At 41.6% G+C, this 21,777-nt stretch overlaps 1 protein-coding gene across 2 annotated transcripts in view; it reads left to right on the top strand.

Annotated features, from left to right (window-relative positions):
* The first annotated feature begins 14,901 nt into the window (after positions 1 to 14,901).
* Positions 14,902 to 21,777, top strand: part of PDCD6IP (programmed cell death 6 interacting protein) — a 32,962-nt gene continuing 26,086 nt past the window's right edge. For both annotated transcript variants that reach the window (XM_027891606.1, XM_027891617.1), the window contains exons 1-2: positions 14,902 to 15,239; positions 21,676 to 21,730. In XM_027891606.1, coding sequence (XP_027747407.1) covers positions 15,034 to 15,239; positions 21,676 to 21,730 — 261 coding nt within the window. In that variant the 5' untranslated portion in view covers positions 14,902 to 15,033. The remainder of the gene's footprint in view (positions 15,240 to 21,675; positions 21,731 to 21,777) is intronic.

Consider the following 21,777-nt stretch of genomic DNA (forward strand, 5'->3'; position numbering starts at 1 on the left):
TGTTTTGGGAGGTTTCTAAATAAAATAATGTTCTTCATTCTTAAGTCTTGACAATGTAACTTTTATTCAAGGATCCTGGTATCGAGCAGATGTTCTTCGGGGTTCCCAAGGGCCCCTGTGAACTGCACAGGGATCCCTGCAGTGAGGACTGCAGCCAGAGCAGGCTGCTACATAGGGCAAGGAAAGCCACCAGCCCACCAAGTTGGAGCAGGGGCTTCAGTGTGCCCTGTGCCCAGAACAAGGTGAGCAGAGAGGTCCTCTGGCAGTGCCCAGGGTCAGCCAACAGCCTGCTGGTTGCCAGACAGGTCCGCAGTCACAAAGGCAGGTGCCAGGTCAAGCCAGGTGTCTTGACTTGGTGAGGTATGTGGCTTGGGTGCATCACAGCCACACTGTACCTCAGACAGGGGCCCAGGGTGAGAACTGGAACTTAAATGTCCCTCCCAAGTGAAGCAGGGAATCCTCCAGAGTGGCTTCTCACAGCTCTCTCTCACTCACCAGCTTTTCACAGCTATATGATCCAAGGTCACACAGCTATACCGTATCACTCCTGGCCTCCAGAATAGGCAGCCAGCCCTTCGCAGGGGGAATGCACCCAGGATCCTCATACTGCGGATTTAATGGTGCATTTGTGGTCTCTGATTTCTTGGTTGCTATTAAAATAAACTCATTTCCTACCTCTGTATATACTTTCTTATTTTCTGAAGTGTAAAAAAACCCATGTGCCTTTATGTGTATGAGAATGGCAATCTTCTTTTGCCTTAAACTCCTAAAAATGTAAAGCTTGCACCTACTTCTGTCACAAAGCTATGTGGTAAAGGAGGAGTAAGAGCAGTAGAACCAGACCATCCAAACTACAGAACTGAGATGGACCTGAATGACAACATCTAACATTTCAACATAGAGTCTGATTTTCCACCCACAGTTCACTTCTCTTTATCTCTGCAGTTTTGCTGTGGACCATTATAAATCTAAGGACTAGTTTCAAAACTTTAGCTGCAGACTTGCACTGAGATTCAGAAATCCAGAAAATCCTGTTATGATGAGGCTTAGTGTCAGTCCTTACCTAAGCACAACTTCCTTTCAGTGCAGTGAGTTGCTTAAGTCTGAACTTCCAAAGTATGCCCAAAAATAGGAATGAAGCACATCTTGGCAATGGCTACAATTCTTCATATTTATGAAAGCAAGCTCGGGGCATGATGACATTTTCAAAACTAGCATTCAGTTATATGTATTTTTGGAAAAAAAAGTTGAGACATACTTCAACAGAGAATGTATTATTCTCCCAATCTGATTTTTCTGAAGGATGCATGATGAAAAGAAAGTGCTTTCCGAAAATCCATTTTATTTCTTCAAGCAAACACTTTCAATCAGTCGACTTTTGCTAACTGAAGACTTTTAGAGAAGTTGCAACATTCCCCACATTTTGTAGCTCTGCTTTGTTTTCCCTGGGATCCTGGAAGTTTCACAAGGACTGCACTCTCTGGGTTTCACAGAGACAGATTAGACCAGCAACATTTTCCTTCTTTGATGCAATGTAATCAATACCTTGGTGCTGCTTCAAGGAGTGCTAACTTGAGCCTGGAGAATGAAGCAGATATGCTGGCTATGTCTTCTCTGCATTTGAGGTTACTCTATCCATGTTCACACTGCAGACTGCAGCGTGCTTCCAGGGATGTCCATCCATAGGGATATGCTATAGTTATATCAGAAAAAGACATCAGATCTATTGGCTTTGAAAGCACTTCTGAGTGCTTTTCTATGCAACCTTACATGTTTCAAGATGCGTGTTTTTGTAAATCAAAAGCTGCCTTCAAGGCACCATTGCAGGAAGCACAGTATTTGTGTGGCTATGTGACCGTACTTCTGACCAGGACAAGAGTTTTATTCGAAAAGTGTTATTCAATACAAATACTTTTGATGTTCTCAGTAGCAGCCAGAGCCTGTCACAGTCAGCTCCAGAGAGACTTGCTTGGCATCCCAGGGTTTGGTGTTTGGCTGGCGCTGCTGCAGGAAGGCCTGCAGCTGCAGGTGAAAGCCAAAGTGAAAACACAGGTACAGCTGCTGTGGCTGTGTCTGTCTACCACCAACACTGCTTTGTTCTCGTCACTGTAGGTGACAGGTAGACTCTGGCTCCATCCCTCACTAAGTGCTCAGCCCTTGCAGAGCTGGAGTGTGGCGTGATGTCCTCTCCTGTGCCCTGTCGGTGTGCAGTCAGCCTAGCAAACAAGACAGCTGAATATCCCACCTGTGCTGCAAGAAGATCTGAAGGGGAATATTGCAGGTGAAGGTAAGCACTGTCGGTGCAGGCTGTGGTGTGGCCCTGTAGTTGTCCCAGCAGCAGGGCTTGAGAGCAGATCAGCCCAGACCTCCTCCTTGCACCCACTGGTAGACACGTGAGGAGGATCCTCTGCTGCCTGAACGAGGTTACCCTCTCAGTGCTTCAGAGTGTGCATAAATAATTCACGGTCAGGGTTTGTGGCCTCAGGCACTGTACAGTCTAATGTGGAAATACAGCTGAGATCACAAAACCTCTATCACAAAACACAGTTTTATATATATTCTACCATCCATGTCAAGGCATGGTCATTATAATAAAATCCAAGGACACAATTATCACAAAAAGTTTCCCCAAGACATAATCGTGTCCAGTAGTACATGTAAATGGCTATTTAAGCAAGCAATATTTTTCCATAAAGAGGAAAGATAATGCAAATTGTGTTTCACAGAACTGGGCAATGGCTGTGCAATCGTTGCTTGAATCCAGTCTTTATCAGCTTTAAAATCTGCCTGTCATCTCTCTTTATAAGCATATAGATCTCAGCAGGTGTTTTGCCTGAAGGGTTGTACAGCAGCAGGCCTTCTGAGAGTAATCAAGCCAAAACAGATCATATGGTTTCAGTATAAAACTGTTCCTGATATTTTAAATACTTCCAGCTTTATTTAACTGAGTTCATCTACCATTAGTGACTCCTATTTAATGTATCACCACTGTAGTTTAATTGCAGATGCACTTTCTTTCCATAACCACTAACTAGATACTGGTTTTATGAACCCTATTTTTCTCCCACTCTGATAAAAGTCCATTATATGATAAAATCCAACTTAATTTCAAATGTGTTCTCATCACTGTGTTTTATTTCATGTGTCAGTAATCGTAAGATAGAGAGCTGATCCTGCAACAAGGAGAAAACCCAATATTAAATTAATACATAATCGCTTTGTACAGTACAATCTTTTCACTCTGAGAGATAAGTTCTGTCAGCATGGCATTTGCAGTTGGTAGTAGATTCAAGAGATACACTACTCCTCTCAGGAGTATGAATCCCTGCATGAATATTATTAGTTTTAGCTTTATCTTGTGGCTAGGAAAAAATTGAGCTCCCTACAATTTTTATCAGAATGAGCTCCCTATCATTTTTTATCAGTATTCCCTATTTATTTAGGCAGAGCGGAGGGTAACGGGGGAAATGCGATTCACACGGTAATTGTTTTTAAAAGTTTGTTTCATTCCCTTGTGAGTTTTTAAGTTAGAAGGGGAAGAGTGCATTTTGTTCCTTGATGGTAACAATGTTGTGGGATGTACAGTATGGTGTGACAGCTACCTCTGTGCTGTAACACAGACCTAACTGGCTTGCAGCAACCCTTCTCGAGGCTTCTGCTTTGAGAAGCACTTCTGCTGGGGCTACATCAGGAATCTTTGCGCCGTGTGTTAAATAAGTAACCTCGTACGTTTCCCCCTTTTTTCATCTGCTAGCTCTTTACAGTTATATGGTGCTTCAGACAGCATTTTTTTATTTGCTTGTACACTAATTGACGCGGTTGTGTTCCTCCTCTGCAGCACACCAATACTGACAACACTACAAAGCCAAGACGGCATGTTTAGTTCCTTTCAGGTGCAGTACAGAGCAGAAAGCAAATGCAAGGATTATGTATTTATCTCCATTCCGAAGTTGCCGCAGGCCAGTTTGGTTCCCGGAAAAATTCCAGCTACCCTAAGAGTTGCCCTAACTTGTACCGTAATTGATGTGTTTCCCATAGGACTTTTCAGCACTATGCATGACAAGTTCTGAAGAACATCCCAGCCACACCTCAGACTGCTCTCATGGTGCCTCACACATGGAAATATCCTTAGCAAATATTACCAGCCTAGTAATTTCTTCATTTTTTTAGGAAGACTTCTTCTGGTGCAGGTGGAATGAGAAGTGAAGTAAAAGGAAAGAAACAGCTAATGACCACAGTATGTTGATAAATTCCACTACAACAGAAGTCCCTGGTTCTTCTCCTGGGCCTAGCATGAGAGTTCTTCTGACAAATAACTTCTCTGGTATGGTAACAATAGGTCTATTAATATATAATTGCTTCAATTATTGTCTAACTTAATTAGCAAAGTGTTCCTAAATCTTTGCAAAGACCCTTGCATGTATCTATAGTTATTTACTAGGTAGTATGGCAAACAAAATAATGTTCCTCACTGAACCTGCAAAAGCCCCCAAAATTTCACACTCGGCTTGATCAGGACACCCTAAGCTTGATACCTTTTCCTAAGTATTCTGAGTCATCAACTCAGCTTCCAGTAATTGCCTACAGTCCTCTATTCTTTACACCATTCCCTTTTCCATTTCCTAAACAGTCACCATTCTTAATTCCTGTTTCCCTGCATATAATCCGGTTAACATACCATTCTCAAATATGGTTTATTATTCCATGTGAGCAAAGGGGAAAACAGGAGAGGGAATGAGCTGAAGCAACCTTTCTGTGTGATGAGTGATGAGACATTGTGTCAGCAAGCCCAAGAGTGAAGATGACCAGCTACAACTATAGCACTTCTGAAAAAAAAGTTCTGATGAGCCTTAAATTTTCATCTTTGATATTTGTCTTTGCTCTCAACAAACAATACATCTCAAGTAAAATTTCCCATCTCTCACTGAGCTGCTTTTCTGAGTTGCATTTTGATGTGCATGTATTTATATTTTATATGTGAGATTTATACAAATGGAGATGGTTACCATTGAATCACTGCATACATTTCTGGCCAATAAAACATAACATTTAAATAATTAGCATATAAATACTAGGTACATTAAATGAAAAGCCATCTACATAGTGAACAAAAAATTCTTTAGCTGCTCCATCCCTGAAAACAGTCACTGATATACTGCCATGCCAAGCAGGTAATACTGGTAAGATGGAAATGGAAAAAGTGACAGTCATGAGGCAGAACAAAACACACCATGGGAAAATGAATTGAACTGCTATGATGACTCACATCTAGCTAACCAATCCAAAGCATATGCTTTGAAGCCTGTTAAAAGTGGAGGAAGTAGATGCTATAAGTTCATGTAGACATAGGGGTACAGAAGGGATACACAAAACTAGAGGCCTGAAAGTTGATGCATGCACGTCTGGTGTTATCAGAGTTACAGAAGCATAAAGGATTGTATCGGTAAAGAAGTGATTAGTCTTTGATTTTAACTTTATGAAGTTCACTTGCTATCCTAGAATGATTCCAAGGACAGTTTAATGTCAGTTCTGCCCAGTGGTAGTCAAAATCCTAGCTAAGTAGTTTGGAGGTAGTGCCAACTGATTGTGAAAGTGATTGCTGATAAGCCTGTCAATGCTTGCACAGAGAGTGGATAGTAATTAAGCATGCATTTAAATGTAATGTTTGAAGCAGGAATAACCTATCTCATGTTCTTTGGATTATCTTATTTGTGTATGTCACCACCCCTGTATCTGAAAGGACCGGAAACTGTGTTAAGTAGCTGGGCACACAAACATAGTAGTTTGAAAGGAATGCAACATTATAGTTTATATGTCAGTCTGAATGGAAGAAAAGTTTTAGGTACAAATCAGTTGAATGTCAGATTCTACAGAAGAAAATACCAGTTAAGAAACTCATTGCAAAAATTTCAGTTTATACGACACTAAGAACTTCATGGAACTTCAGAGGGAATGTCAGATAGAGCAACCTAGGAATTCATGGAGTATTAGGGATAATTTTGTGAGCTTGTAAAATATAATTTGCATAATAAATTCCTTACAGTAATGTTTCAGGTGCTGGCATTAGCCAAACCCTGTCCAGATACCTTATGCCAGGATGAATCATATATGACAAATGTACACTGAAATCTGCCCTAATTTATGTAACTTTTGCAAAGGTGTTGTCTGAAGTGCGTTGTCATACCACAAACTGGCTCATCCAGTGTCTCTCAAACTCTCCTCTTAAACGTCTGAGTCAGACTATGAGATGTCCTATGGATATCCTACCACAATTAGAAGTAATGTGAGCTAGTTACCTCTTTTGATGGAAAAAAAAAAATTAAAAAAGGCACATACTGTAAAGATGCCCGTGATCAAATCATCCTCTCCTTTCATTTTTTTGTGCAAAACACTCTGATAATGCTGGATTTTGTTGCCTGCTTGCACGACATAGGTTCTTAGACAGCCAGCAGAATGATGAAATAGAAGATTAACCCACATTTTTTGCATCTTACTTTTTGCAGACTGTACCAGGACAAGTTTGTCTCTCCTTTGAAATTGCCAAGCATGCATTTTTAGGAGGAATCCTCTGGCAGTGTGGTCAGCAAATCCTGTTGCCATTTCTTTATCCCTAGATTTTTGTGGTCGGACCAAACTTTTCAAAAGAGCTGCCTGTACCGGCATTTGTTACATTATATAACAGAGAAACTTTGTTCTGATTCATTATGTTTGGAATGTGTAAGATTAAAAACCTCGTACTATTGAAAAGTTTAACAGCAGGACATGAGGATCTTCGCAGCTTTCAGAAATTGTTAGAGGTGGCTCTTTGTAAGCCTGTCAGTATATGTATTAAGGAGATGTTTCAAACTGGGAAAAATCACAAATCTCTCCCTGCATGGACCATGGAACAGCCCTGATCTCAGGGTCTTCCATCTTTCACTTGATTTTCCCATTTTTTGTAAGGTCTCAGGCTGTTGTGCACTGGAGTTTGTTGTTTCCAGAGGATAAGGACATGCTTCCTGGACCATGGTGGTGGGGAATGATTCATTCAATTCTCACAGTAGAAGGAGCAACTCTGAATTGACAGCTTTTAAATCAAGTCCTTGCTTTCCTCCTTACATGCTTTTCATCCCCCTTGAACCTAAAATTAGGCCTTGTTGTCATCTAGAACCCTCTAGCAGTGTGACTCTGCTCTGTCCAGAGCAGAATGGGAAATTCAAGATGCTTTCACATAATAGATTCCATCTACCCAGTGACAACGGCAATATGCACCGATGTGGATACGGAGGATCAGCCCATACGAGCATAAATGTTCAAAACCTCTCAACACCACTTTACTGAGTGGGAAGAGCGTGTTCCTCATCCGAATTAGTGAGTAGGTGGCAAATAACCTGGCAGGCAGTGAAGAGCTGAAGTGCACATTTGTGCAGCTGCTGCTACAGGCACGGGAGTAGAGGCACGTGCCCCCAGCCAAACGACAGATGCTCCCCCACTCACACAGGAGCATCATGCTTGTCCCTCTTGGTGAACGTGTACACAGCCCATAAGAGGGACAAAGTTTATTACTGTCTTCTCAAAAAACAAGACTGCTTTGTGCAGTAAAGGAGTTCCAGATATTTGAACTCCAACCTGCAGGCCCTTCTCCACCTGAAAGGCCGAAAATAAAAACTTTACTGTCAATAGAAGGATTACTTAGTCATGCAAACTTGCTACAAAAAGCATCCCTTGAAGGACAGAACTGATTTTCAGCACTGGTTTGTAACTGAATTTTACTGAGTGGAGATATTTCTGTTGGGATCTTATTTACTGTCCTGCCCGTTCCACGTAGCAAGAAACAACGTCTCTATACTAGCAACCATTATGCTGTATCAGTGACTGACTATCTAATTCCCTACTTCCATCCAGATGCATTTCAAGCTTTGTAAAATTATTTCTACTTGAATATTTTGTAAGCTATTTCAGAATAAAAAATACTGTCGAAATATGCTGAATCAGTGGTGACTTAGAAAGGATTTTCCTCAGTTACCCAGATTTAATTTCTTTCATATCCTCAGTGTAATATACTTAGTAGTCTTCAAATTATACATGGAGTTTTCTATTCAAGCCTTGTAACTGTAGTGTAGTAAACAGGAAAAGGTATTTTTCCTGCATTGAATATACAGGCAAAAATAATATAAAATTCAATTACATATTGTAAAATACCAACAAAGGACAAATATTAATTTCTGCCTCTTTGAAGGCTGCTCTGTCCTTTGGTTCAAAAAATACTTGGATTTAATTCATAATATAGTTGAACAAAATTATTTCTAAAATATGAAATACAATGCTTTAAATAAAGCAAGCAATGTTTTAAAGTGAATAATATAAAGCTCTTGCTTGGGTATACTCCACTTGCTTTAGGTATACTCCATACAGCGATAATTAAGAGATTCAAAGTTATCCAGTTATCTTTCATCTATTTTGTTACTTTCTATCACAGATATGTTTGCATTATTTAGTAATATAGAATTTAGGTGAAAACTTTCTGACTGTCACATCTTAAGAGGTAACTTAATCAGCCAAGCTTGTAAGAGCCATTGTAAAATAAAGAACTCTTCTCTCTTCTAGAATGAATAAAGAATCACATACTTTAATTCAGTTGTTTATTATTTTAAAATTAAAAGAAACAAAACCATGGCATAGTTAGGAGAAGGCTCTATGGCAAAACACTTATGTTTCAAGGTCATTAATCCTCTCTTCTTTTAATAATTAATTAAAGGTGTGATAACATTAGAACACTACCATCTCATGTTGGGGCTTCTGAAATCCTGTGACATTTCAAGGAAATGTTCATAGCAAGAATAAGTGCAGTGTAAGGGAAAATGTAGTCCATTATCACAAAAAGCAAACGTTTGATTTTTCGTCTGCTTTTAATGCAATATGGCAGGTGCCTTGTTTTCCATTCCTAGGGGTAAAAGTTATTTAAAGCTCCATAATTTATATATGTAAATAGAATTGATGATTTAGTAAGTAACACCAATGGTTCCACACTAAACAGAAGTAGAATAAACCTTTTCTTTATTTCAACAAACTTAAAATTATAGAATCATATAACAATTTGGGTTGGAAGGGACCTTAAAGATCATCTAGTTCCAAACCCTCTGCCATGGGCAGGGACACCTTCCATTAGACACCTTCCAAAGCCCCATCCAACCTGGACTTGAAGGCTGTGAACTTTTTTCAAACAGCACACCATAAACATTGCAACACAATCTGTTGACTGCAGAGTTTTTATTCCAAAATCTAAGTGCAACTTTGCATGCCTGGCTTTGGATATTCCAGAAATCTATACACAAGATTGGGTTCAGTAAATAGCTGTATAATCTGCCCAGGAATAAATTACGATAATATTCTCTACTACATCAACCTCTTCTAGTAGTGCATAGTTGCCCTAATAGACAGGAAACAGGGTATGAATTTATATCCCCACAAACACACTAATTCACAGTAGAAGTGGCCATTTTGGGGGTGCTAGTCACCTGATTTGTATCAGCATATCTATAGTACTGCTCATTAATGCTTTGCTTTCTTTCAGGACAATTACCTATGCAATCATTGTCTCTTTTTAAGTAGAGTGTGTACCTGGAGGCAGAGCAAGACTGCACCACTTCTGCATATGGTATACAGGGCTGTGGTAATATAGCTAAATAGCAAGCAGCCATATTCAACTGTAAAAAAAAAAGCATTTCATATGTTTGTATTCACATATCTTCCACTAATTCTGACCTTTTGGGAAACACGTTTCAATAGCGTCTCATTTGTTTCCTACTGAACTGGAAGCTGCTGCTGTCTTCCACAATCTTCTCTGCTTTGTAAATCTTCTAGAACCACAGCTATATGAATAGTCTAAGCAGTAAAAATAATGTTATTTTTAATAGGATATATGAAAACACTCTAGCAATGCCTTTGGTGCATAATATGAAGACCCACTACTACAAACCACAATATGTAACAGTGTTCCTTTTCTGTGGTGTATGATTAACAAGAACAGGCTCTATCATAGTGTGATCTGTAATATGGCATATTTCTGAAGCCTGCTGAGACTTGAGGAAAATTCTAGGCTGTGATGTAATTGGCCTAATAGCTAATATTCTTGCAGCCATTTATGGAAAACATCGCACTAATGTTGGTTCGATTCCCTGTTTGCTCGGCTCTAGTTCATCTACAATCATCATGGAATCACAGAATGGTTTGGGTTGGAAGGGACATTAAAGATCACCTCGTTCCAAGCCCCTGCCATGGGCTGGGACATCTTACATGAGATCAGGTTGCTCCGAGCTCCATCCAATCTGACCTTGAACACCGCCAGGAATGGGGCATCCACAACTTCTCTGGGCAAACTCATCTAATGTCTCACCACCCCTGCAGTTAAGAATTTTTTCCTAATATCTAATCTAAACCTATCATCTCTCAGTTTAAAGTCATTCCCCCTTGTCCTATCACTACTCTACATACCCGTGTAAAGAAATCCCTCTCCAGCTCTCCTGTAGACCCCCTTTAGGTACTGGAAGGCTGCTCCAAGGTCTCCCTGAGGTCAACAATTTCCAGGTCTGGCATAATATCTTTCTATGAACATCTACAATGTTCTTTTCTGTGCCACTAGCTATGCATGTGATGCTATTCTTATTCTAGACCATTCTGCCAGCACCCTCTCCTCAAGCAAAAATCAGATTAGTCTCTACCTTTACTCTTATTGTGGCTGAAAGGCAACTTGGTTGTAATTACCACTACATAAAAGTGCCTGCCCTAAATAAGTGTACCGAGAATATCGATTTCGACCTGTTTTCCCACTTCTCCAGCCTCTCATTTATTCACCCTGACCTGTATCACATCTGGAATTTGGACTGAAGACGTGTTTTTTGTATTTAGCATCGGAACAGCGGTAGGATGACATATCGAGCATTCCTGTGATTGCAGCCCTATAAGCACAAAGATAAGCCCAGCCCCTGCCCAGCTGAGTTCCTTATCAATGTATCTTCTGCTTCAGGTCTCTCCTCACCCATGAGAAATATAAAACTCTCATAAATACAAATTAAAGTTGAGGGAATTAGGATTAATAATTCCTCCAAATTTTGAAGCAAAAAGTAAAGGAGTGTTAAATTTGAAGGAAATGGTAGGAATTCTTCCTTGTAATTTTGATTATGGGCTGCTACGGAAAAATTTCATCCATAGGTCATAAAAATTTTACATTTGCTTCTAAATGGGCAGTTGGACTAGATGGGTTATTTAGATAAAATCAGACATACAACTTGCTTTCTGCATTCCCCCATTTTGGTAATTGATGATAATAATTCCGGAAACTCATGGTCAAAAAATAATGGTGAAAAAATACTTGATCCTTATCGTATGTCACCAAAAAATTTTGTTAGGAATATCAAAATGGGATTGGATCTGAGAAATTAAATGAAACTTTAGGCAAAAGGGCCTAATGATTTAATGAAATTAACAACTAACTGCCTTATCACTTCCTTAACTGATCTTTGATTTGTTTGCTATAGTATCTGTTTGCCAATTAGTTGAATTGCTACAGGGAAATTCTTATGCTATAGATAAAGTAGCATGATCAAACTTACAGAATAAAATACAGCAAATGCAGAATAAAGTCTTGCTTCGATGAAATACCTGTACACAGATTTCATGAACAGAAAGCAAGAACAAAAGAGAATGTTAAGATTTACATGAAAGTTTTTCTGTCTAAAAATGGTAGATAAACCCCAAGAAACTGAAGAAAAGCTGGTTTGACTACTGAAAGCAAATCTGACTTTTAGAGGCGCTTTTGCAAAACTGTGGTGTTATACATATGCATGATGGTTATTTACGAAAAAGAGGAAAGCTGGGGACATCTAATGGTCTACACTGAAATGAAATGTATCAGTGGCTATTACTTGTTTATGCTGCCTCATTTCAAACATTTTGGGGGAGCCTGTTCTAAAGCAGTTCCCTTAGATAACATCATGAATTTGTTGAAGAGGGAAGTGTGGTCTGTTGTTTAAAGCACAGGACTGTGAGTCAGAAGATGTAGATTATGCCCCCAGCACTGATAATTCCTGACTGTGTAGCTTCCTCATATTGGGAAATAGTACTTAACCAGTCAGAGGTAATAAGGAAACAAGTCATTACTGCTTATAACATTATAATTGTAATAATCAGAATAAAGCCTTCAGAGGAGTAATGATTTATCAAGAAATATGTGGGAAAGAAGGAAATCACCTGTACATTTGAAGCTGTAGTAACTTGTTCTAAGACAAAGTGAAATTTCTGTGTTGTGTTGGCGGATGTTTAGGAATGCAAAGTATCAGTCATTCCATTCGTTAAGCAACAGCCATCCAAAGGTCACCATGGCTCTAAAGTAGAACTATGATCTCATAGCTGCAGTTTTTGCCCTTCCCTGTTCACGCCCTTTCCATGTTTATGAGTGTTATGCTGGAAGGTATTGATGGCTTCCATCTTCCATATATAGGCAGCCACGGATCTTACATGCTAACTATACTCCAGAAAGTCTTGATATTAGAAACAAATGGAGGCAACTGCCCACACTTAAACTGTATCTTAAAACTGGTCAGAATCCAAGCCTGTGATGGTGGAGGTGTTCTCTGGGACAGGAAAGTGCACCCAGTACAAGGCTAACTCAAGCTAAGACACCAAATACTTGCAAGTATAGGTGGGCATAAAACCTGGGGGGAAAATATACACCTAGGAGTAACTCATGCACTCAGATATGAGTATGGCAGAACAGCTTACTTTTTGTATTCATTGTAGGATACATTTTTTTTTTTTTATGTAAAATTGAGTCAACTACTAATTAGTTTTGATTGAGCTATAAAAAACACTGCTGGGTGTTTACTCAACGCAGGAGCCAGGAACACCCCAAGGAACTGATAATATATATATTCACTTTTCGTGATTATAGCAAAGATTTTTAACAGAAGCAGTCCGGCAGGACTCTGAAAGGTGCTCACTTGGGCCTCACTGAAGGTGACCGGACGCAGCAGAATGAGGACAAGTACTCCACTGTCTCCTTCCCTATGGCTGTGCCTGGGAAGGCCTGGCTGCCGTTGCCACAGCATCTCTGGATTGCATACAAGGACATTCAATCCTGGACAAGCTGCCCCTCCCAGTGGTGACAGGAGTGGTTAAGACTGATTTCCCAGGCTCTGCCCTTTTCCTCTTATGCCACACTACTTCAGACGTTCGTGAGATGACAAAGACAGCTCTACTTAGTAGAGCACACTTTCAGCATGGATGGGTCGCCTGCTTTACAGCAAAACAGTTGTCTGCTACAAACTGAGAATAAATATGTAATTTTAAAAACACTTTTACCACTCCTTTTTGTGGTGTCATCACCTGGTAGCTTATGCAATAAGAAAATAGCAGGCTTAGAGCCTTAGCTGTCTGGAACAAGTGACAGAGGAAAGGGAGAGACGAGCACATGGCTTGCATACCCCTTTTTGGTCCCCAGACCAGCCAGCCTGGCAGGCAGAGTGCCTGTTTCGCCTGTCTGAGCCACGCTGTGCTGAGTCAGCAGAAAGCAAGCATAATGTGGCTGATCCCTGATGACACAACACGTGAATCTGCATCTTTTACTGCCAATAGACACATTTCAACATTCACACTTGCCATGGAGAAGCCGCGTTTCGCTTTATTTAAGGCACCGATCCTTAGGGCAGGGCTTGAGAACGGGACAGTGTAAGGCGTTAAAATGCCTGACAGCTCCACTCCTTTCTCGCAGCCAGTGCTTTCCCGGCGGTGTCACAGCTTGTGAGGTTTTCCCTTTCCACAGCTGAGCTCCACAGTCACAACTCCCACCACACAGTGCCTTCCCCAGGCTCCTGGCAGTTTGGACAGATGGTTCATCTGTAGAACATGGTTCCTGCTTCCCCTGGGGCAGTGGGCCCGGTGATACCAAGCCCCTCATTTCGGAGCCTTAGGGGGGTAATGATACCAAGCCCCTCAAGATTTGAGTCCCTCAAGGTTTGGAGAGAGGTTTGAGTCAAACTTTGTGCCTCCTTTTAAGTTGTTAATTAGTAGCTGTAATTGAACAGCTGTGATTAGTAATTGCATCGCGAGCTTCGTGCGGTGCCAAACTCTTTTTGGTGGTGCCCAGCGACAGCATAAGGAGCGAGGGCCAAAATCTATAGAACACAAGAAGTTCCACCTCAATATGAGGAATAACTCCTTTCATCTGAGGGTGACAGAGCACTGGAAGAGGCTGCCCAGGGAGGTCTTGGAGTCTCCCTCTCTGGAGACTTTCCAAATCCACCCGGACACATTCCTGTGTGACCTACTCTAGATGACTCTGCCTTGGCTAGATGATCCCCAGGAGTCCCTTCCCACCCTAACAATCCCGTGATGCTGTCTGTTTGTACACTTGGCTAATCTTTTGTTTTAAGGATAAGGGGAGACAATCCCAAAACGAATGGGCTGTCTGGGGAGGAACACCAGGCGTGAAGCCGACAGAACTGAGCGGTAAGCGGCAAAAAGGCAATCTCAGCACTGGGATTGCGACCCCCGACTCACTGAGCACCTCCTCAGAAGGGACCCGAGACTCAAGCGGAGGGAAGAACCGCGCCTGCGGACTAATCAGCACCAGAAGAGAGAGACATAACTATGAAAGAGGGGTGGGAGTACTAATTAACAGAAAATCTACGTAATTCGTAGATCTACGAACGCCGATGCTTTTTCCCGTTAAAAATGGACACAGAGCGTAAAAAAGTTTTGACGACCGGCCGAGCCATCCCTCCCTCGGCCACCTCCCTACGCCGTCCTGGGCCGCCCCCCTCCTCGGGAGCCTCTCCCACAGCCGCTCCCTCCCTCCGTCCCTCCCTCCGAGCCTCCCCACAGCCGCTCCGTCCGGGAGGCGGTGCCGGGGGCGCGGTGCTCAGTGCGCCTGCGCGGCGCTCCCGGAAGCGGCTGCGGCGGCGGGGCAGGGACCCCGCGGTGCGGTGAGAGCGGCCGGGGCGGCGGCGGCGGCGGCTCTGCCCGCCTTGGGGGGCGGCGGCGGCAGCAGCAGCGAACATGACGAACTTCATCTCGGTGCAGCTCAAGAAGGCCTCGGAGGTGGACCTGGCCAAGCCGCTCTGCAAGTTCATCCAGCAGAGCTACCCGGGCGCCGAGGCGCAGGCCGAGCACTGCCGCGCCGCCGAGGAGCTCAGCCGGCTCCGCAAGAGCGCGCTCGGCCGCCCGCTCGACAAGCACGAGAGCGCCTTGGAGACGCTCCTCAGGTGGGGCCCTCGACATCCCCTCCTCCTCCTCCTCCTCCCCCAGCTCTGGGTCCCTGCGGGGCCCCGGCGGCAGCTGCGGGCCCTGGGCGTGGCGGCCCCGGATCCAGGTGCGGGCGGGCCCAGGTGTGGGCGGCCCTTCATGCCGGGAAGAAGCGGCCGGGGCTGCCGGGCCGGCTCCGGCGGCCTGTGGGATGCAGGCGCTCTAGCGCTGGGGTGTTCCGGGGTCCCTCGCCGCGCCGCTCGGGTGTCGTGGGGCGTCACAGGATGGCAGCGCGGGCGGGGGGGGAGGCCTTGTCCCCATTGGCGTGCCCTTCCCAGTGTTTGTGTCGTGCTGGGAGCTCTTGGATCTAGAAATCGTAAAATCGTAGAATGCTAAGGGATTGGAAGGGAGCTTAAAGATCATCTCGTCCCAAACCCCCCCCCGCCATGGACAGGAACACCTTCTGTTAGACCAGATCTCTCAAGGCCTTATCCAGCCTGGCCTTCAACACTGTGAGGGATGGGGCATCCACAGTCTCTCTGGGCAACCTGTTCTAGTGTGTAAACACCCTCACAGTAAAGAATTTCTTTGTAATGTCGGACATAAATTTCTCCCCTTTCAGTTGGTACGCATGACAGAGCATTTTGCTCCTCTGAGAGAGGAAAAGTTTCACTGTTTTGCTGTTGCAGCTTTCTTTTCACTTCCCTTTCGGTTTTGAGTATGGGTTTGTTTTTGGGTTTTGTTTGGGGTTTTTCTGTCTTTGTTTTTTTATGTCCTGATTCTCTTCTATTTGCTGTGTTTAGCAGCTTCTTAATTTATTTGCTTCTTAAGTTATTTGCAAAGTCATATCTTCTTTCTTTTTTCTACTTAATGCTGTCAGAAAGTTTAGTGGGGCTTCTGTGGTGCTGGAAGTTACCAAAGGTTAGATGAGGAAAAGATTCATCTATGCCTTCTACCTGATAAACTACATAAAGCCTGGGTTAGGACAAACTGCTCCATCATCTGCAAAAGCAGTTGCTTTTTCCTACCTCTATAGAACATTTATGGATCATAGTATTGATAGGAAAAACAAAGAGCTACTGGAGAGGGTCCAGTGCAGGGCCACAAAGATGATCAGGGGTCTGGAACATCTCTCTTATGAGGAGAGACTGCAGGAGGACCTGTTTAGTCTAGAGAAGAGAAAAGACCGAGAGGGGATCTCATTAATGGGTATAAATATCTCAAAGGTGGGTGCCAGACTCTTTTCGGTGGTGCCCAGCGACAGGATGAGGAGCAGTGGCCAAAAACTGAAGTGTAAGAACCTCTTTTCACTGAGGGTGGCAGAGCACTGGAACAGGCTGTCCAAGGAGGTGGTGGAGTCTCCCCCTCTGGAGATGTTCAGAACCTGTCTGCACACCTTCCTGTGTGATCTGCTCTAGGTAACCCTGCCTTAGAAGTGGGGTTGGACTAGATGATCTCCAGAAGTCCCTTTCAGGCCTATCAATTCTGTGCCTTACTGTGATAACCCTGTTGTTCTGTTTCTCTGTGTTGGAAATATTTTGAGCCGATGTATTTGTATCTCATCTACTCAATGAGGTCACTTCGATTCATTCACTACATTAATACTAAGTACACATTTCTGTTTGCAAAGCTGGGATCAAACATTTGCAGTATCAAAAATGCTTTTTACGTAGTGGCAGCCACCTGGTTTTTCATTTTAAAGGAAAAAAGTGGAATTTTCTGTTATAGGGAGAAGTGATACTCGGAGACACATTTCTGTAATATCATGAAAAAGTAAAATAACACTTGATGTTCACTAGAATCTCATACTTATAAAATTTAAAAATTCAAGAGAAATGGAGAAGAAATAAGTGCTTTGTTAAAAAGAAGGCGAGTGTTGTGAAATAAGTTACTGAGGTTTTTTGAGCTTATCAACCCTTCCCTGGGTGTTTGGACTATAAAAGCTATGACTGTACTGATCATGTTTTACTGTATCTTTGTAGTTTCCTGTTCTGTTCCTGCCTTATTACTGTGTATGTTTTTGAAGGTACTTGTGCTTATGCCTGTTGAAGGTTGGGGAAATTGTGAGCATCTATGAACTGAAAGAGGGACTTTGCCAGCCAAATTGAAAGGCATATTATTATCTTTTCTTGAATGCTGGAAAGAAGCTTCCTTTTCTGAAGGTGCCAGTCAGGATTGCCATTAGTTTCTGTCTGAAGTCCCTGTTTGGCTCAGCGACATTTATCATTTCATCCTATTTAGCAGTTGTTCTGCATGACCAAAAGAAGGCAGCCCTCTTTTCAATTCTGGTCCTTATGCTTTTTCTGGAAGGCAAAATGTGTACATGGCATTCTGAGGAACTTGAATGGGTTCAGTGGGAGGTCAGATGAACTTCAGAGCTGGTGCAAAATAAATAGAAGTAGTGTTGCTGAAAGCCAAGGGTCTGAGCAGGACCTCCCTCTTTTAGTGCCAGGAGATTATTAAATGAAGTTATCCATAATATGCAACTTCACTTCAGGTTTTCTCTCTGAATAATGAAAGGAAACCACTTTAAACCATTTTAAATTGTATTCCTTGAAAATATTTGTTTATTTTGTAGTGGAAGTGAGATAAGATGAAGGTCTGAACTCATTGCAAGTTAGAGAAAATAAAACAATCCCATGTATGTTTTCCCTTATTTCTTAACAAGTTACGGGTGGCTTGTCCCTGTCTGACCATTTATATTCATATATTTATATGCTGGAAAATAAGTTTGCTCTTACTCTGTTTAGACTATTCTGACATGTATTCTGTTAATTATTCTGCAAGGCACAGTTGCTTTAAGAAGTCAAACTGCACATTGAGAAATTTGAAGTATTTGAGTTGATGATACAAAGAAAAGTGATTGAGTGCCTTGTGTTTCCTCTGCAAATTTCCTTACCTTTCTAACTTCTCTTTTCCTATTGCTATTTAAGAGTGATAGTCTTATGTTTAAATAACAACTTTAGCAAGCTTTTTCATTGAAGTTGGAGTTTAAAACTGGTTTGTTAGCAAATTAAGGTTGGACGAGCTAATTAAAACATGGATACCCTTTGCATACATTTACTTCTTGGAGGCTTTTTATAGACCCTAATACCTAGTGGAGCATTGTAGACTGTGTAACTGTTAAGAAATGAGGGCTTAATCTTCTGCTAACTAATCTAGGATTTGCCCTTGGTTTTGTAATTTTTAGAAGCCTTGTTTTGCTGAGTAGTCGCTACAGATTTTTTTTTTCTTTTGTGGAAGAAATGAACTCCGTTGCAGCCACGTTTCCTAGACAAGCATTGCCCAGTAAAACTTTAAAAGTGAGTGGTGTGCTGTCGTTCAACTGCTGAATGCAAAGGCTTGTCTTGGAGAAGTGTTTGAGATACCCAGTGAAAAGGGGCATAGTGAAACTGGGACAGACCTCAGCCTGCTTCTGAGCTTTCTTTGTTCTGTGAGAATCTGAGCGTTCTCAAGGTGACGTAGGTGTGCTTGGTACAGATGTTTCTCCTTAAATTCTGTCACAGCAGATTTGATTTAGTGGTGCTTTTTTTTTTTTTTTTTTTTTTTTTTTTTTTTTTTTTTTTTTTTTTTTTTTTTTTTTTTTTTTTTTACTTCTGAGTATAATTATAGCTTCGAGGGATTCCTTGCTTCTTCTAATATTAAATCTAGCCTGGACTTAATTTCCTTTTTCTGGAGACATGGGGTGGTGGTATGACTTTTAATTGGTTTAATTTTGCTAACAACGCCTGCAGTTTTGTTTTGTGCTTTTTTTTTTAAAGAAAGGGGGGGTGGGAGGGGTAGTGCATGGTTTTATTTTGATTGCTCAAAATTTCTGAGGGCTGGAAGTCGCAGTTGTGATTTCCAGCTGTGAGTTCGGGACTCTGGTTCTTATCTCGAAGAGCAAAGACAGATCTTTTTTGTCTCTCACGATCCTTTGAAGGGGATTTTTTTTATGTTTGTTTGGAAGAGGAACAGAATTTGAGTTTCTTAATGCAATACATATATGAATTAAATTCTGATATTAAATCTTGCCTTCCAACTCATTTGATGTCTGTTTTTTACTAGCATTTAGAAGTGTGTAATGCCTGTTCTGATGAGAGACTGTTGTACTCTGAGCATTAGATCTGTGTTGCCCCCCCCCCCGTGCTGTAGCTCTGGTTCATCACTGGCACAGCCAAACAACACTCAACTGTGTTGTGCCTTGTGTTCTTTGTGTTTTGACAGTTAGATTACTGTAAATTTAGTTTTAAATTACACCTTTGTGTTTACCTTCGTCTTTCAATGTGTAACTGACTTGTGCATCAAATGTGGCCTTTCCTTCTGTAGTTATTTTCTTGGTACTGCTAGTTTTACACTGTCCTGTGGTTAACATTTTCATTTACCATTTAATATGTTTATGCCGTTATATTTATACCACTTATAAAACTAGAAAACTTCACATGTTTGTCTTCTGGGGTTTTTTTGTGTGTGTGTGCAGAGCTTTAAAGAGCTCTTAAATCTTAAGAAGAATTTCAAGTTCTCTAATAAAAAGAAGTGACATCACTTAAAATAGTAATGTAAATTCTGAACTTGTTTAGAACGAACCAAAAGAAAAGCCCCATGTTGTTGGTATTCAGTGATGCTAAATGCAGCAATGTGCACGTTTAGGAGGAGCATACACCTCTTTGGCTTATTTTCTCCGTGGTTGTGTTGACACACAAAGAATAGTCTGTTTGCAGGCGGCTCAGGCTTGGGCACACCCGGCTTCACAAGGACATTTGACAAGCTTTGCTGCTTGACTCTGCCCTCATGGCAGATGAGGACAGTGTAATCCTGGAACGTGGGAAGACAGCTCGGCTTTAGTGGTGGCTTTTGGTTAACAAATTCCATTGAGGCAGGATGAGGCAGGATGAGACAGCATGCAAAGTCTCCTTTTCTTTGTGATACTATGTGAAAACAGCTGTGTTGAGACCAGATGAAGGCAATGAAGAAAGTATATTTAGATAGAGTGGTTGCAGTGATCTTCGGTGGCTGTTATTATTTTTAACTCTACCTTTCACATATACTTGATAAATGGTTTAATCTTGTTTAAACTGCTGTCACAGCAAATATCTGCAGACTTTTTTTTCCTTTTCCTTTCTTCTTTTCCTTGTAACCCTACAAGGTTATTAGTGGAGATCCTGTTGGGTTACTGCTGCAGATTATTGTAGCTTTTGATACAGCTTAGTGTACTGATATGGCTTAGTTTATTGTGTCTTAAATTGCAGTGGCTCTGTTGAACTCAGAAACCTGTAGTATTATACACACTAGCAGATATGATTTACTGAAACCTATTTTTATTGTTGCATATGAGTTTGGAAAATGCTTCTTGAGATTTTAAAGATTTATTGCCTGCACAAGATAGGTCTTGTGCGTGTGCTTCGTGCCTGTGTCGGTAGTAATCAGTCTTTAATAACGTAAGGAAACGGGCACAATATCAATCCTGTTTTACATACTGTGAAAGTCATCACTGAAAGGTGTTTTGTATACTGGGAATATAAATTCTTTAAAAAAACCCTGACCAGTATAATGTTGAGTGTATGCCCACATGGCACATGCTACAGGAAGAGTATAGGAACCAGGCTTCATGTATTGTGTGCTCTTAGCAACTGGCAGTTTAAAGGTTTTGCGTTCTGCATCCAGCCTGTCATGTTTAGCAGTTGGTGCAGGTGCAGGGTACCACTCTGGCAAAGTTTGAATTGCTTGCTGTTGCCTGGATAGATTGTGTGTGAGACTGTGCTACACTTGCTGTATTATCTTTCTGGCATTCCTTCATAAACATCTTCCACTGTGAGCAGACAAAATATTGGCACAGAGGAACTTTTCATGTTGATTCACTGTGAGTGCTAGAATATACTCTAATGAAAACTAAGTTTAGAACTAAAGAATTTTATCAAGGTTTAGGCTCTTCAGTTGGTGCTCTGCAAGGCAAATGTCATCTATTTATTTCAAAGGCTTTGAAGTTGAAACGTTTGAGCCAGAACTTGTAGTGGAGTGGGTTATAATGCTCAGATCAAGAGAGTATGGTGTAGCATGGTAATATTAGGTTAAGTGCTGTATGCAATTAACTTTTGTAGCATGGCTTAAAGTACTCTTTGTCTCCCTGTGTGAATATAGGAACTCCTATGCATGATACTCTCTCCTAATCCACCTTCCTTTGGGCAGTGGAATGGGTCGGTTTTGTCGCAGCTTTGCCTGTGATACTCTTTTACATTGGAGTAAGACAGGGTTTCCACATTGTCTGTGGAAAGCTACCTCCTGTTGAACTTGTTCCTCTACTGAAAAAATCCCTTTAGGCAGAAATTCTGTCTGTCCTGTAAATCCTCCATAGTTAAAAATGAGCTTCACAGCTTGTGTGTAGAATTTTTGTGCCCTTTTCCTTACCCTACATGCCAGCTTAAGACACAAAACTATTAATTTGATTTATCTAATAGTTGCTTCTTTCTTTTTCAATAGATATTATGATCAGCTGTGTTCGATTGAACCAAAGTTTCCATTCTCTGAAAATCAGGTAAGAAGACTTACAAAACCCATAAACTGAATCATGGCACCCACGAT

The sequence above is a fragment of the Empidonax traillii genome, unplaced genomic scaffold, assembly GCF_003031625.1.
Source record: "Empidonax traillii isolate 1590-97213 ecotype Southwest subspecies unplaced genomic scaffold, ASM303162v1 scaffold14:size4059594, whole genome shotgun sequence".
NCBI lineage: Eukaryota > Metazoa > Chordata > Aves > Passeriformes > Tyrannidae > Empidonax > Empidonax traillii.